Below are 12,793 nucleotides of genomic sequence, written 5' to 3'. Positions count from 1 at the left end.
TTCTTTACCACCAATTTCCTTGGTCAATTACTGTAGGAATGCACATACAAAAATTTTCAGGAAGTTGCTACATTCAGAGCCTTTAAATAAATATAAGGGAGCATCAGATACTTAGCTTAAGTGCACTGAATTTTATTCTGTTTAACTCTTAGTAATGAACCAAATTGAAATGTGATTCAGAAGTGAAAAATATCTTTTTAATTTTTATGCAATGTATTGTTACAACAGACTTCAGTACATCATGTGATAAGGAGCTTCAAATTCATGCCACACAAGCTTTGCAGACGTCAATTTTCTACTCTAGTTACACAGCAATTCATTTTAATGTAATCAAGTAGTATTTCAAATAAAGGTTTTAATTGCACATGCAAATAAAAGGATAAAGGTATCAATTGAAAAAGAACACTGCAAACGTTTTTATTTTCTTTATTAATATCACTTGGGTTTCCACATCACCAACAGGGGTACCAAGCACAATGCGTTACTCTTTGTTTTACATGGCGAGTTTCCCCAGTAGGCCTACAAACCATGGAATGTACAGAAGCACATACACAGCTAAAACTTAGTACCGACAGTAATTATGGTCAGAATCTACGTGAACATTTAATATTTCACTTTCAGGCTGCCTCAGTGCTGAAACAATATTTTCTTTTTCAGCAAGAGTTGGTTTCTTCAAACTGCCCTTTGGCTGTTTGTTGCATTTACCATGTCTTCGTTGCACTTTTACCTTCTCGTTGCTGGGGGGTCGTGAAGCTTCCCTGCAGTCTGATTGAAAAAGTGACAGCGAATGAGCTGCATCCTTCTGTAGTGACTTCAGGATTTCTGTGGACACTTTACCTGAACTGACACGGTTAATCAAAATTTGATATGTGGACACTAGTTCTCGGGCCAGAGATGTGTTCTCGTGATCATCAGTATTTGTTTGCAGTGAACACAAAATGGCAGAAGCCTCTTCTGTCACCGTTGCTTCACTTGGTGTAAATGTGGCACTTGAATGTAATGCATACGTCATTGACACTGCATGAATGTGCTTGCATATGTTCAAATGAATTAAACTGTCCGCACAAGAACAACTGAAAGCATGTATACATATATTACATTTGGAGCACTTCAACTTGCACTCCAATTTACATTCAATGTTATTTAAAATCACAGTATGTGTTACACCACAATGTGTTTGGGATTTGACATGAAACTTTGTACCATCAGTATTGACTGTAATGTCATTCTCCTTAATACTACATGAAGCTTTATGACGAGCCTCAATAAGATTTATTCTATATGAATGGCCACCCTTATACAATTTAACCATTCGAGCACACAGTTTGTCACGCACCAATTTCATCAACACAACAAGTAGTCTGTCAAGTCTATTGTTTGTTTTTCCCTCTAAATAACAATATTTTAAAACTCTATGCATTGCTTCAAGGTGCATATTTGTATTTATACCCAGATTGCGATGGTGACAGTATGCCCACTGCTGAGGCCGGAATAAGTAATTTGACGAGAAATATACACCAAAGTCTCTTGTACCTTCATCTGCTTGAAGCTGCCCGACGAACGATTCCAGCAGCTCATTAAAATTGTCTATGTCCACTTCTTCAAGCAATGTACGAAGAGCTTTGTACACAAGCGCTTTCTTTTCTTCACTGCCATGGACTTTTTTCAAATTATTCCGCCAGCTGCGGTCTATGTGCCAAGCACACAGTAGATTATTTTTTGCAGGTCCCATGACTCGTGACCACGCACTACGGAAAGTATTAGTGTCGTCGGACATGAATACAGACGTTTTTATAATGCCAGCTCTCTCTTTCACAGCACTAAAGAAATGAGTCATTATGGAAGTAGTCTCCCGATTTGAAACACAGAATGCTACAGGCATACCTGAACCAAAATCGTCTACCACTAACAATGTGGTCACCAACAGTTTGTAAACATTTGTACAATGTGTGGAGTCTACACATACAATATTTTGTCCAAATCTCTGTAATAACTGCTTCTGGTAGTCAGTCATTAACACTATCACCGAGTCAGTCCTATCAAAATCTTCCCTGGCCTCGCCTTCTTTCTTATAGAGGAGAACACAGTCTTTCATTTTCTCCAACCACATACCAACACTGACTTCATCAACGTTATGCTGTTGATCATCACCAATGGCGAAGTCTCTCTTAATGTTATGAAGGTCATGCCGAGTCAGGAGATGCAGCCTCTCCACTCCGCTGGAATGAACTGAGTCCCGCACATCATCCAGAATTCTCTGGAAAGTGACCCCCTCAGCAATTTTACCTGCAACATTTTAAAATTACTCCAACTACAAAGAGGCCAATTCTGAGTATGTATATGAAAACACTATTCAGAAAGGACACTGTAGTTAACCACCCCCAATAAAATAAATTCAAGCAATATAACACTTGCTAAGTACTTATAAACTAGATAGTTTAATAAATGGCTTAACAGGATATTCAGTGTACCCTTCCAACAGTACTGAAGATACTATTAAAACACTGGGGATGGGAGAATAAACAGGCCTGATTAAAGCACCTGTTGCAATGTGATATTTCCCAGTTTCAGCTACCAAGGCTATTTTCAAATGGTTACGAGGTCTACAAGTACATGTTTAACATGCTGGACAAGAAACAACAAATGTACTGCCTTTAGTCTATTAGATGCATTAATGATCTATTCTTAAATAGACTACTATGATGCAAGCAATAACACAGGGAAACAAGTATTTCAGAACTTATTTCCACACTTTTATTACTGTAATGCATTACACCTGCTCTCACACACACCTAAGTACATGGCATTACAGTCACCAATATTGTGGTCAATATGGATCACAACAACTGGTCTTTTACAACTGCTTTCAAGCTAACATCACAAATTGTATTCATATGAACTGCCAATCGATATATTCACACCTTTTACTCCAGATCACATATCCATAACAATATTAATTTCTCAGCAGTAAAAAAACAATGCTCCTTCACTGCAAAAATAATCGTCAACTACATATAACTACCAGCAAGCCTGACAATGGATTCTGAAACTTTCACATCATATTTACTTGGGGATCACTGAAAGGCCAGCAAAATTCTACAATTAAGGTAATACTCACCAGCGATGGCTTCTCTATCAGAACCACTGAGATGCAGAAAAGCAATGTTCTGGTCGTGGCCGAAATGTGTTCTGTAGTAAATGACACTACAGATTCCACTTTCTTCTTCGTGAAGCTCTATGGCAGCAACGCAATGGTTTCCCATCTTGCAAGTGCCCTGGGACTTACACAACCTTTTGCCACCTGACTTCGAAGAAAATGTGCCACTTCTGTGGCATACAAAGGTGGTTTTTGCAGTGCCATCCTTTAAACGCTTAGTGCCATAACTAGAGACAAAACTACTTTTTGTTTTTCTCTCCTCCTCAGACTTCCACTTCATAAAGTCTAAAACAAAAGCATCGATGAAAGACAATTGCATTCAGATTCAATAAGTGCAAAGTACACAGCAGGAGTAAAAAAAAAACCTGCACTGTTAAGATACCCTCACGAGTTACTGGTGTGATTTTAATCATTTAAATTTGCAATAATTTAACTTATACTTAATGTAGCAGACAGTAAGTTTACAGTTAATGTGAAATCAGTCTTTTCACGCTTTCAAATAAGCACGTGTTGTATTGACCAACAAAAACAAGATCTAATGGCCACGGGTCAGGCAAGTATGTAATAATAATGGACGATATTAATTTAAGTAGGCAGTGTACACTTTACTTACCGTCCTTCGTTTGAAATTCACTAATTTCTTTTACCATCTCAACCATGTGCTCCTGCTCCACATGTAGGCGCAACTTAGCCAAGAAATTGCATTTAAAGCTACAGTCACTTTTTGAGCACTTTATCGTACCTTCTTCACCTGGCTGAATTTTATGCACATTTCTCAAATGAGGATTCAAATGCTTCCTTGCTGAATATTCTCTATCACATACATAACAAGCAACAGAACCAGCCATTCCAACGAAATAACTCAATCTCACAAGGTGCAAGGATATTCGCTCATCAACTGTGAATACGAGAATGTTTTGTGTAGCAAAGATGTTGCATTCGCTCAGATGTCACCTATGCTTCTGATTGGCTACTGTATACGACGTCATGAATTTAACTGTCAGCCAATCAGCATCGCGACCAGCGGGTCGCGAGACGCAAGTATATGGCGTCTAAAGCTAGCGAAATGAGGGATGCTCAACTACCGGACCTACCGATAGATGGCTCTACCAGCTGATTACTGTCATCCATATTGCCCGCCATATTCGAATTTGGCAAGAAGTTTCTCTCGGTCTGTACGGTGTATAAGGAATTACGGATTATCGAAATGGTGATTTCTTGTTCCGCTTTCAATTGTACGAAGCGATGGAGTAAGGAGAGTGACTTACAATTTCACAGGTAATATGACTACCGATACAATACGATAAAAATACAGACTTAGTGCGTTTGCTAATTCGATGATTTTGAACAGGTTTCCTCTAAAGCACCCAGAGCTACTAAAGACGTGGATTACTTCCGTGAAGCGGAAAGATTTTAATCCTACGTCTTGCAGTTTTCTTTGCGGAAACCGTTTCCGACAAGATGATTACGTAGTGAGCCCTGGAACGTGGAAGAAACGTTTCAAACCCGAAGCAGTGCCATCAGTTTCCGACACATTTGATGCACCAAATAAACAGCCACGACGACATGTTGTTAGGATTTTGAGTGACAACGATGATTCTACATTTGAGGTAGCTAATTACGTTCCTTGCTGTGTGTGCGCTTTTTACTTTTGTGAATTTATTTCGTACGCTACAAAGGTCTAAGCAATGTTGTAATACAGGTCCATATTTTTGTTTTTAGCGTTCTGTCATGGAATCCGTGCTCGATTTGCCCATTGCAGACGCTACTGATTGCGTGGAGAATGTTGTCAATGAGAATTCTTCCGTGGAAAGCATGTCCCACTTATCCAATGCAGAAGCTGCGAATTGTGTCGCAAACGTTAGTATAAGGATGTTTTCACACCCCCAACGTTTTCTTATAATATTTTTTCATCAAGCCTTGAGTTATTTCAATCGTATATAACGAAATTATTTCCTTATTTAGAGTGCAGTTGGTTCTTCAGTAATTGATTGTGATATACAGTCGAAAGTAGAAATGGAAGACAAGGCGACCGAAACTTGCATTTTTTTTTTCTCAGACATTGTGCACGAAATAAAACGTAAACTGAAGTGTGTCCGTGAAAAACTTCGAAGAAGAAAGTGTTTTCCTTGGATGACATCATAAGTTCATTGAAGGAGAAGGGGCATCTTCCTGAGAAGTTACATAACTTCCTCAATCATCAGATAGGAATACAAGTGGAATTAGTGTGCAATTTAGTGAACAACTCTGTCTCATCAAAGGGTAATAAATACACAACAAATGTGAAAATGTTTGCGATGACTGTGTACTTTTATTCACCAGCAGCATATGAATACCTGAAAAAAATTAATGCCTCTGCCACATACATCATTGATTTCAAAATGGGTGGCAAGTGTAGACTGTGACCTGGCTTCTTAAAAGATGTTTTCAAGTACATTGTAAGGGACCAGTTCAGCGATTCATGTCTAATTGTAGACAGTATGGCAATTACGAAGCAAGTAGTTTGGGACCAAGGAACTAAGCAGTACACAGGTTTTTTTAGACTTCGGTGGGGAAGTGCCTCAGTAAAAGAAGTAATACAGCCATCTGAGGTTCTGGTTTTCATGCTTGTCTCTATTAAAGGCAAATTTAAATGCCTGATTGCATATTTCTTTATCAATGGTGTACAGGCAAATAATCAGGCCACACTGATAAAATCTGCTTTAGAGAGGCTGCATAGTTCTGGCATTAGGGTTTGGTGTGTTACATGTGATGGCTGTAAGGTAAATATAAGCACTTTACGTTCACTTGACTGTACTTTAAATTTTTCCAAGGGTGATTTTAAAAGCTACTTTCCTCATCCTGTGGAAAAATACAATGTTTAGTGTATCTTGGACATGTGTCATATGATAAAGTTGGCCAGAAATGCTCTAGCAGAAGTATCTGCTATTGAGTCTCAACTGGCATTATTAGATGGCATTTCATTGAGCAATTGAACAAGGTACAACAAGGAGGTGGTATGACATTTGCCAACAAACTATCAGGACAACATAGAAGTAGTGTAAATAGAAAAATGAATGTTTCATTAGCTGCACAGACTTTGAGTTCTAGCGTGGCAGATAGTATAGAGTTTTTGAGGAGGGTTGGTGATCCGAATTTTAAAGGAAGTGAAGCAACAGTAGAATTTTTGTATTATATTGATAGGATTTTTGATATTCTGAACTCCAGAAATCCATTAGGTAAAGGGTATAAGAGCCTCCTGAGACTTTACAACAAATCTTATTGGCTTGGTATTTTCAGACACTGAAAATTATATCAAAAGCTTAAACATCATTGGTGTTCCATTGCTGCTCCATGCAAGAAATGTTAAATGTGCATTAGAATGTATTTATCTCTATGCTTTTCCCAATATGGCCAATAAAAATGCATTTGTAAATTTTTTTAACTGGGGAAAACTGTTTAAAACAAGTGACTGCGTGTACTCTGTTATAGAATACTCAGAAACTGTTTCAGATGTTTGTGATTGCTAGGTATATGCGACAGAAATATATACAGGCCAAGATTTTGCATTGTGTTAAAATTAAATTTGTAGATTACCCATTTCCTGCTCCTGCTCTTGGTCATGATTACCATTATGAAATTGGGATCGAGGATTTACATCAGACTCAACTTGTTTGTAAGATTGCATCCCTGTACTCCTGCACATGCTTAAAAACATATGGAAAAAAAAGCCCGCTGAGAAACTTTTAAACAACAAATCAAATATAAGGCAGAAGTTAAATAAACTCATATTGTTTAACCATGTATAGTGCTCAAATTGGAAAAGATTATGTATTGGGACATTTCATGCAGATGGGTGTGACATTTTGACAGATTTTTTAAAACTATTTTGTCCATAGATTTGTTGTTGTATAATGATGAACTTCAAACGATGAATCACATTGAAGTAAAATTAACTCTTTACATCCTGTGTAGATATTGTAACAAAATTATAATTATTTATTATATAAGCTTATTTTAAGATGTTAGGTGTTACAAAATATGCACTTGCATTAAAAACAGGTGATTTGTGTGAAATTAATGAAAAAATTTCTGAGACTTATTTGACAGATAGCTTTCAGTGTGAGAAAATATTTCCCTCAATAACTACACCCCTGGAAACTGAAATAAGAACACCGTGAATTCATTGTCCCAGGAAGGGGAAACTTTATTGACACATTCCTGGGGTCAGATACATCACATGATCACACTGACAGAACCACAGGCACATAGACACAGGCAACAGAGCATGCACAATGTCGGCACTAGTACAGTGTATATCCACCTTTTGCAGCAATGCAGGCTGCTATTCTCCCATGGAGACGATCGTAGAGATGCTGGATGTAGTCCTGTGGAACGGCTTGCCATGCCATTTCCACCTGGCGCCTCAGTTGGACCAGCGTTCGTGCTGGACGTGCAGACCGCGTGAGACGACGCTTCATCCAGTCCCAAACATGCTCAATGGGGGACAGATCCGGAGATCTTGCTGGCCAGGGTAGTTGACTTACACCTTCTAGAGCACGTTGGGTGGCACGGGATACATGCGGACGTGCATTGTCCTGTTGGAACAGCAAGTTCCCTTGCCGGTCTAGGAATGGTAGAACGATGGGTTCGATGACGGTTTGGATGTACCGTGCACTATTCAGTGTCCCCTCGACGATCACCAGTGGTGTACGGCCAGTGTAGGAGATCGCTCCCCACACCATGATGCCGGGTGTTGGCCCTGTGTGCCTCGGTCGTATGCAGTCCTGATTGTGGCGCTCACCTGCACGGCGCCAAACACGCATACGACATCATTGGCACCAAGGCAGAAGCGACTCTCATCGCTGAAGATGACACGTCTCCATTCGTCCCTCCATTCACGCCTGTCGCGACACCACTGGAGGCGGGCTGCACGATGTTGGGGCGTGAGCGGAAGACGGCCTAACGGTGTGCGGGACCATAGCCCAGCTTCATGGAGACGGTTGCGAATGGTCCTCGCCGATACCCCAGGAGCAACAGTGTCCCTAATTTGCTGGGAAGTGGCGGTGCGGTCCCCTACGGCACTGCGTAGGATCCTACGGTCTTGGCGTGCATCCGTGCGTCGCTGCGGTCCGGTCCCAGGTCGACGGGCACGTGCATCTTCCGCCGACCACTGGCGACAACATCGATGTACTGTGGAGACCTCACGCCCCACGTGTTGAGCAATTCGGCGGTACGTCCACCCGGCCTCCCGCATGCCCACTATACGCCCTCGCTCAAAGTCCGTCAACTGCACATACGGTTCACGTCCCCGCTGTCGCGGCATGCTACCAGTGTTAAAGACTGCGATGGAGCTCCGTATGCCACGGCAAACTGGCTGACACTGACGGCGGCGGTGCACAAATGCTGCGCAGCTAGCGCCATTCGACGGCCAACACCGCGGTTCCTGGTGTGTCCGCTGTGCCGTGCGTGTGATCATTGCTTGTACAGCCCTCTCGCAGTGTCCGGAGCAAGTATGGTGGGTCTGACACACCGGTGTCAATGTGTTCTTTTTTCCATTTCCAGGAGTGTATGTTAACTTGAATTTTTCACTTTAAGAAAACAGTTTAATCACAGAATGGGTGTGATCTAATGGAGTATGCAGTGGCCCTATGTTTCAAACAGTAATGTTTGTGGATACTCTGCAACATAAGAGCAATAAAATTGTTACTCTCTTAATTCTTGTTTTAATACTTTTTAGAATGAACACAATGTTCCAATTGATCGTAAGTATTCTTATTACTTTAGAACCATTCTAGAATAACGGGGCCTGATTCAGGCAAAACCTAATTTTCTTAATTTTGTCTTTATTTTGCTAGGAGGTCTTTCTATTATATTTTCCTGTCTTGAGGGAGGGGGGAGGGGAAGAGAATGCAAATAATGGCTCTGAGCACTATGGGACTCAACTGCTGAGGTCATTAGTCCCCTAGAACTTAGAACTAGTTAAACCTAACTAACCTAAGGACATCACAAACATCCATGCCCGAGGCAGGATTCGAACCTGCGACCGTAGCGGTCTTGCGGTTCCAGACTGCAGCGCCTTTAACCGCATGGCCACTTCGGCCGGCAGAATGCAAATAATCATATAGAATTATCTTTCTAGCACTACAAAGTACTGAATACAGTGATTACAGTTACACTTGGAAATTTCAAAAAATGGTTGAAATGGCTGTGAGCACTATGGGACTTAACATCTATGGTCATTAGTCCCCTAGAACTTACAACTACGTAAGCCTAACTAACCTAAGGACATCACACAACACCCAGTCATCACTAGGCAGAGAAAATCCCTGACCCCGCTGGGAACCAAACCCGGGCGCGGGAAGCGAGAACGCTACCACACGACCACAAGTTGCGGATTAGGAAATTTCAGTATTCATGTTACATGCCTAATTTTCATCAACATTTACCTTAATTATACAGTTACACTTTTTGTTGATTTGAACTGTGTACTACATGTTAAAAAGATTTTGTTTGGTCATAGTGATAAAAGCATTTCATTTTTTTTTTAGGTCATATGTCCCATATGGAACTGAAATTATCAAGTTACAATGACAAAGGAAGGAATTAACATTAAGGAATCTTACTTCACAGAAATTATGTAACAATGGTTACACTTTTTGCAAGTTAACTTTAACATAAACCATTTAGTTTCCCATTAAGAGTGAAAGCAGTTGCATGAGTCACGTAAAGAACAAAGTTTCCCATAGGAAACTAAAGAATTTTACATTTGAGTTATTGCAGACCCAAAGTATTGTGATCTTCATATTCCTATTTAAAAAAGTTTGTAACTCAAATTCACAGACATTTTGGAATCTGTACATACATGTGCGTAACAACGTACTTTTCATCTGTCATGTGGAACCTTTAATTTTCTGGTTTAAATATAATTTATTTCATGAATTACCTTTAATATTGACAATGTCTGAATGCAATATTTGCCATTTAGAAGAAGAAATATTAGTGTACAGAATAACAAACCTCATGAAAAATGCGAGAGATTGTGATGTACCGAACTTGGAATGGCTCTTCATCAATAGCAGGTAAAAAGAAGGCTTCTATTAAATGTTCAACGAAACCAGTCAGTACCTCTTAATTCACCATAGAGGTGATACAGTAATAAAAGAATTTAGCCTACTTTTTTCAGAATTTCTGCTAAGTATTAAAAGTGTGAAGACCTATTCAATAAGTATTTGCTTTACCAATAACCTGTAGTAAAAGCACATGTATAAGCATGTAATTAAGGGAGTCAAGACTTATGTTAAAATTAAAGATACTGACTGGCATTACTTGCTCACAAAACATTGTAGTTGCTGTACAGTTTATGCTGTAAGTGGTGTGCCCAATGTGATTCCTGGAGGACATAATATTATGTTACCCTATGGGAATGCACTGCTACCACACCTGTTGAAAGTAAGTTTTGTTGTGGAATAGTTGTATCAGACGTCTGTACCAGAAAACAAATCTCCACTGTGACACCCTCATGTTCTTGGTATGCTATTAGCTATTATTACAGGAATACTATTCACATGGAGGAGGGAGCGAGGGAGGGAGAGAGAGAGAAATGGGAGAAAATCATGTTCTTAGGAGGAGCAAGCTTTACAGCAGCATATGCTGTTAAAAGCATATTGAGATTTTCTTTTTCATCATTTCCAACGTTGTACACAACTTTCTTGCACTTTTATTTTATCACATTTTCCCCTTGAGAATGGAGAAGAGAGAGGAAGAAGAAAAAAAGAAAAAGTAAGCGAGCTTTCATAAGAACTGAAAACTCTACTTGTGTCATTTGTTATTTTCAAAATGTTACTCTCTTTCCAAATGCTGTTCTATTTTTTCAAACCAATTCTGAATGTCTCAGGTTATTACATATTATTTACTGTACATTGTCCAGCAATACTTCTGTTGTTACTGGATGATTTGTAATTTGGCACTACATTTGCACCACTGGTATTAGCTAGTGTACTTTTGCAGATAAGAAAATCGACTGGACTAGAATGTCCTGTCAGTATAAGACAAATTCAGACAATATGGAACTTTTTACACTAAATTTGCAATATAATGTCACCCTTGTCTAACACAGATTGTAGCAGCCATTGGGGTGCCTGTGTGGCCAGCTTCTACAGCTTTCGCTTTCAGGTTTGTTTTTTGCTTGGGCCATATCATGACAACCAGTCATTCCAGTGATTGACACCATATCAAAGACTGGAACCAAGATTCACACAAATAAAATTCCATGGTTGTAATTCATAGTGTAATTAATTTTGCTCACTGACATGTTTTGAATTCAATTTTAAAATAAAACCATGGTACCAGTCATTATTTGGGTGTCAGACTGGAAAATTACAGTTTTAAGACACCCCAACCTTAAAATTAACAGCGGTGATCAATGTTATTTTCAACAAGTTCTTTCACTTCCTACATCATCATGGATCAGTCCAATATAATATTATTACTACACTTAACTTCCAAATGATACAAGTTATGCATTTAAGAGGAGCCTTAATGTTGCCCTCCTTGTTTGTCTCATTTAAATGTATTTCTTGTCTCGTATCAAAGACTGAAGCACTGTCAAAAACTGGTGCTTCTACCTTATCACTCAGTTAAAATACACTGTGTCATATACAGGCGTTAATAAAATCATGGCATTTAAATTTATGATCAAAGAGAGAGCCAAATTCGTAAGTGAATGTTGCAATTACAGTGTCAGCATATATGGAGATCGGTAATGCATCACTTCAGATAAAGAAAAATAACAGTTTTTCCGTTTATAACTAGGTAATACTTTAATAGTTCAGTTGTAATTTCTGTTGTCAGTAAAGATACGCCTAAGCAAACGATGTCAACTTTTTTTCAAGACACGTCTTCACTGTTTTCCATACTTGATTTTCCGAATTATACCTGTAGTTAAAAGCTTTGGCAACCAAGGTAATTTGTTGAGCTCCATTGAAACTTAAATAGTATTTTAAAACGGGCAAATAAGTAAAGCACTCATAAAATTAATAGTAAACAATTTATAGGTCAGCTTGTCAAACTTCCAAAACACTCGAATTTAGGAATTTCATAGCAGAACTGTCACTGTTTTTTCTCACTAGATTAGAAACACTTCATTATGTTGATGTGTAGATATCCAGAACATCCAATATAAAAGACTTATCAGGGCGCAGAACGAAAAACATTTTCATCCGTGTTTTGACACTTCGTTTTTCGCCAAATTCAGATATGGCGGACACTCAATGATATGATCTTTGGCCGGCACGCGCTAGAGCCATCTATCGGTAGGTCCGGTAGTTGAGCATCCCTCATTTCCCTAGTTTTAGACGCCTGTGTATATCTGGCTCGTTTGTAGATGCAACCACTTCATTTCCATTTGTTACATTCGGAACCTCTTCGTCTTCAAGGACAACATCTCTGAAGATCTCACATAGTTGTAAGTTGTCATGCTGAAATGTGTTTGGATTGAAAGAGCAAATCCCACGTGCCTTAAACCCTGATTGCCCTTTGCCCATGGTAGTGACGTTAATATATGCCTTATTAAAAAGTTTTGCTAACTCATATGGTGTAATTTTTTGATACACCTGTGACTCAATATACATGTCATATTCACGATTGAAGGCTGAT

The 12,793-nt window shown here is 39.2% G+C and overlaps 2 protein-coding genes across 2 annotated transcripts; one reads left to right on the top strand and one right to left on the bottom strand.

Moving 5' to 3' along the window:
* Positions 1–562: 562 nt before the first annotated feature.
* LOC126246789 (uncharacterized) lies at positions 563–3,901 on the bottom strand. Its single transcript, XM_049948426.1, has 3 exons — positions 3,771–3,901; positions 3,119–3,442; positions 563–2,286 (listed from the first exon to the last, which is right to left on the bottom strand). The coding sequence occupies exons 1-3, from the start codon at positions 3,814–3,816 to the stop codon at positions 563–565; spliced, it is 2,094 nt and encodes a 697-aa protein (XP_049804383.1). The 5' UTR covers positions 3,817–3,901.
* A 455-nt stretch (positions 3,902–4,356) lies between these two features.
* LOC126235605 (THAP domain-containing protein 1 B-like) lies at positions 4,357–12,500 on the top strand. The gene is made up of 3 exons (XM_049944320.1): positions 4,357–4,435; positions 4,509–4,767; positions 12,393–12,500. The coding sequence occupies exons 1-3, from the start codon at positions 4,365–4,367 to the stop codon at positions 12,465–12,467; spliced, it is 405 nt and encodes a 134-aa protein (XP_049800277.1). The 5' UTR covers positions 4,357–4,364; the 3' UTR covers positions 12,468–12,500.
* Positions 12,501–12,793: the final 293 nt, after the last annotated feature.

The sequence above is a fragment of the Schistocerca nitens genome, chromosome 1, assembly GCF_023898315.1.
Source record: "Schistocerca nitens isolate TAMUIC-IGC-003100 chromosome 1, iqSchNite1.1, whole genome shotgun sequence".
Lineage (NCBI taxonomy): Eukaryota > Metazoa > Arthropoda > Insecta > Orthoptera > Acrididae > Schistocerca > Schistocerca nitens.
This window is presented reverse-complemented; position numbering and strand designations above follow the sequence as displayed.

Excerpts from the sequence above, each read along its gene's own strand:
- LOC126235605 (XM_049944320.1), top strand. The coding sequence starts at position 4,365 with ATGGTGATTTCTTGTTCCGCTTTCAATTGTACGAAGCGATGGAGTAAG. Across the intron at positions 4,436-4,508 it reads AGTGACTTACAATTTCACAG|GTTTCCTCTAAAGCACCCAG; the intron begins GTAATATGACTA and ends GATTTTGAACAG. Across the intron at positions 4,768-12,392 it reads ACGATGATTCTACATTTGAG|ATATGGCGGACACTCAATGA; the intron begins GTAGCTAATTAC and ends CGCCAAATTCAG.
- LOC126246789 (XM_049948426.1), bottom strand. The coding sequence starts at position 3,816 with ATGGTTGAGATGGTAAAAGAAATTAGTGAATTTCAAACGAAGGACG. Across the intron at positions 3,443-3,770 it reads TGAATTTCAAACGAAGGACG|ACTTTATGAAGTGGAAGTCT; the intron begins GTAAGTAAAGTG and ends CTTTTGTTTTAG. Across the intron at positions 2,287-3,118 it reads TGATAGAGAAGCCATCGCTG|GTAAAATTGCTGAGGGGGTC; the intron begins GTGAGTATTACC and ends AAAATGTTGCAG.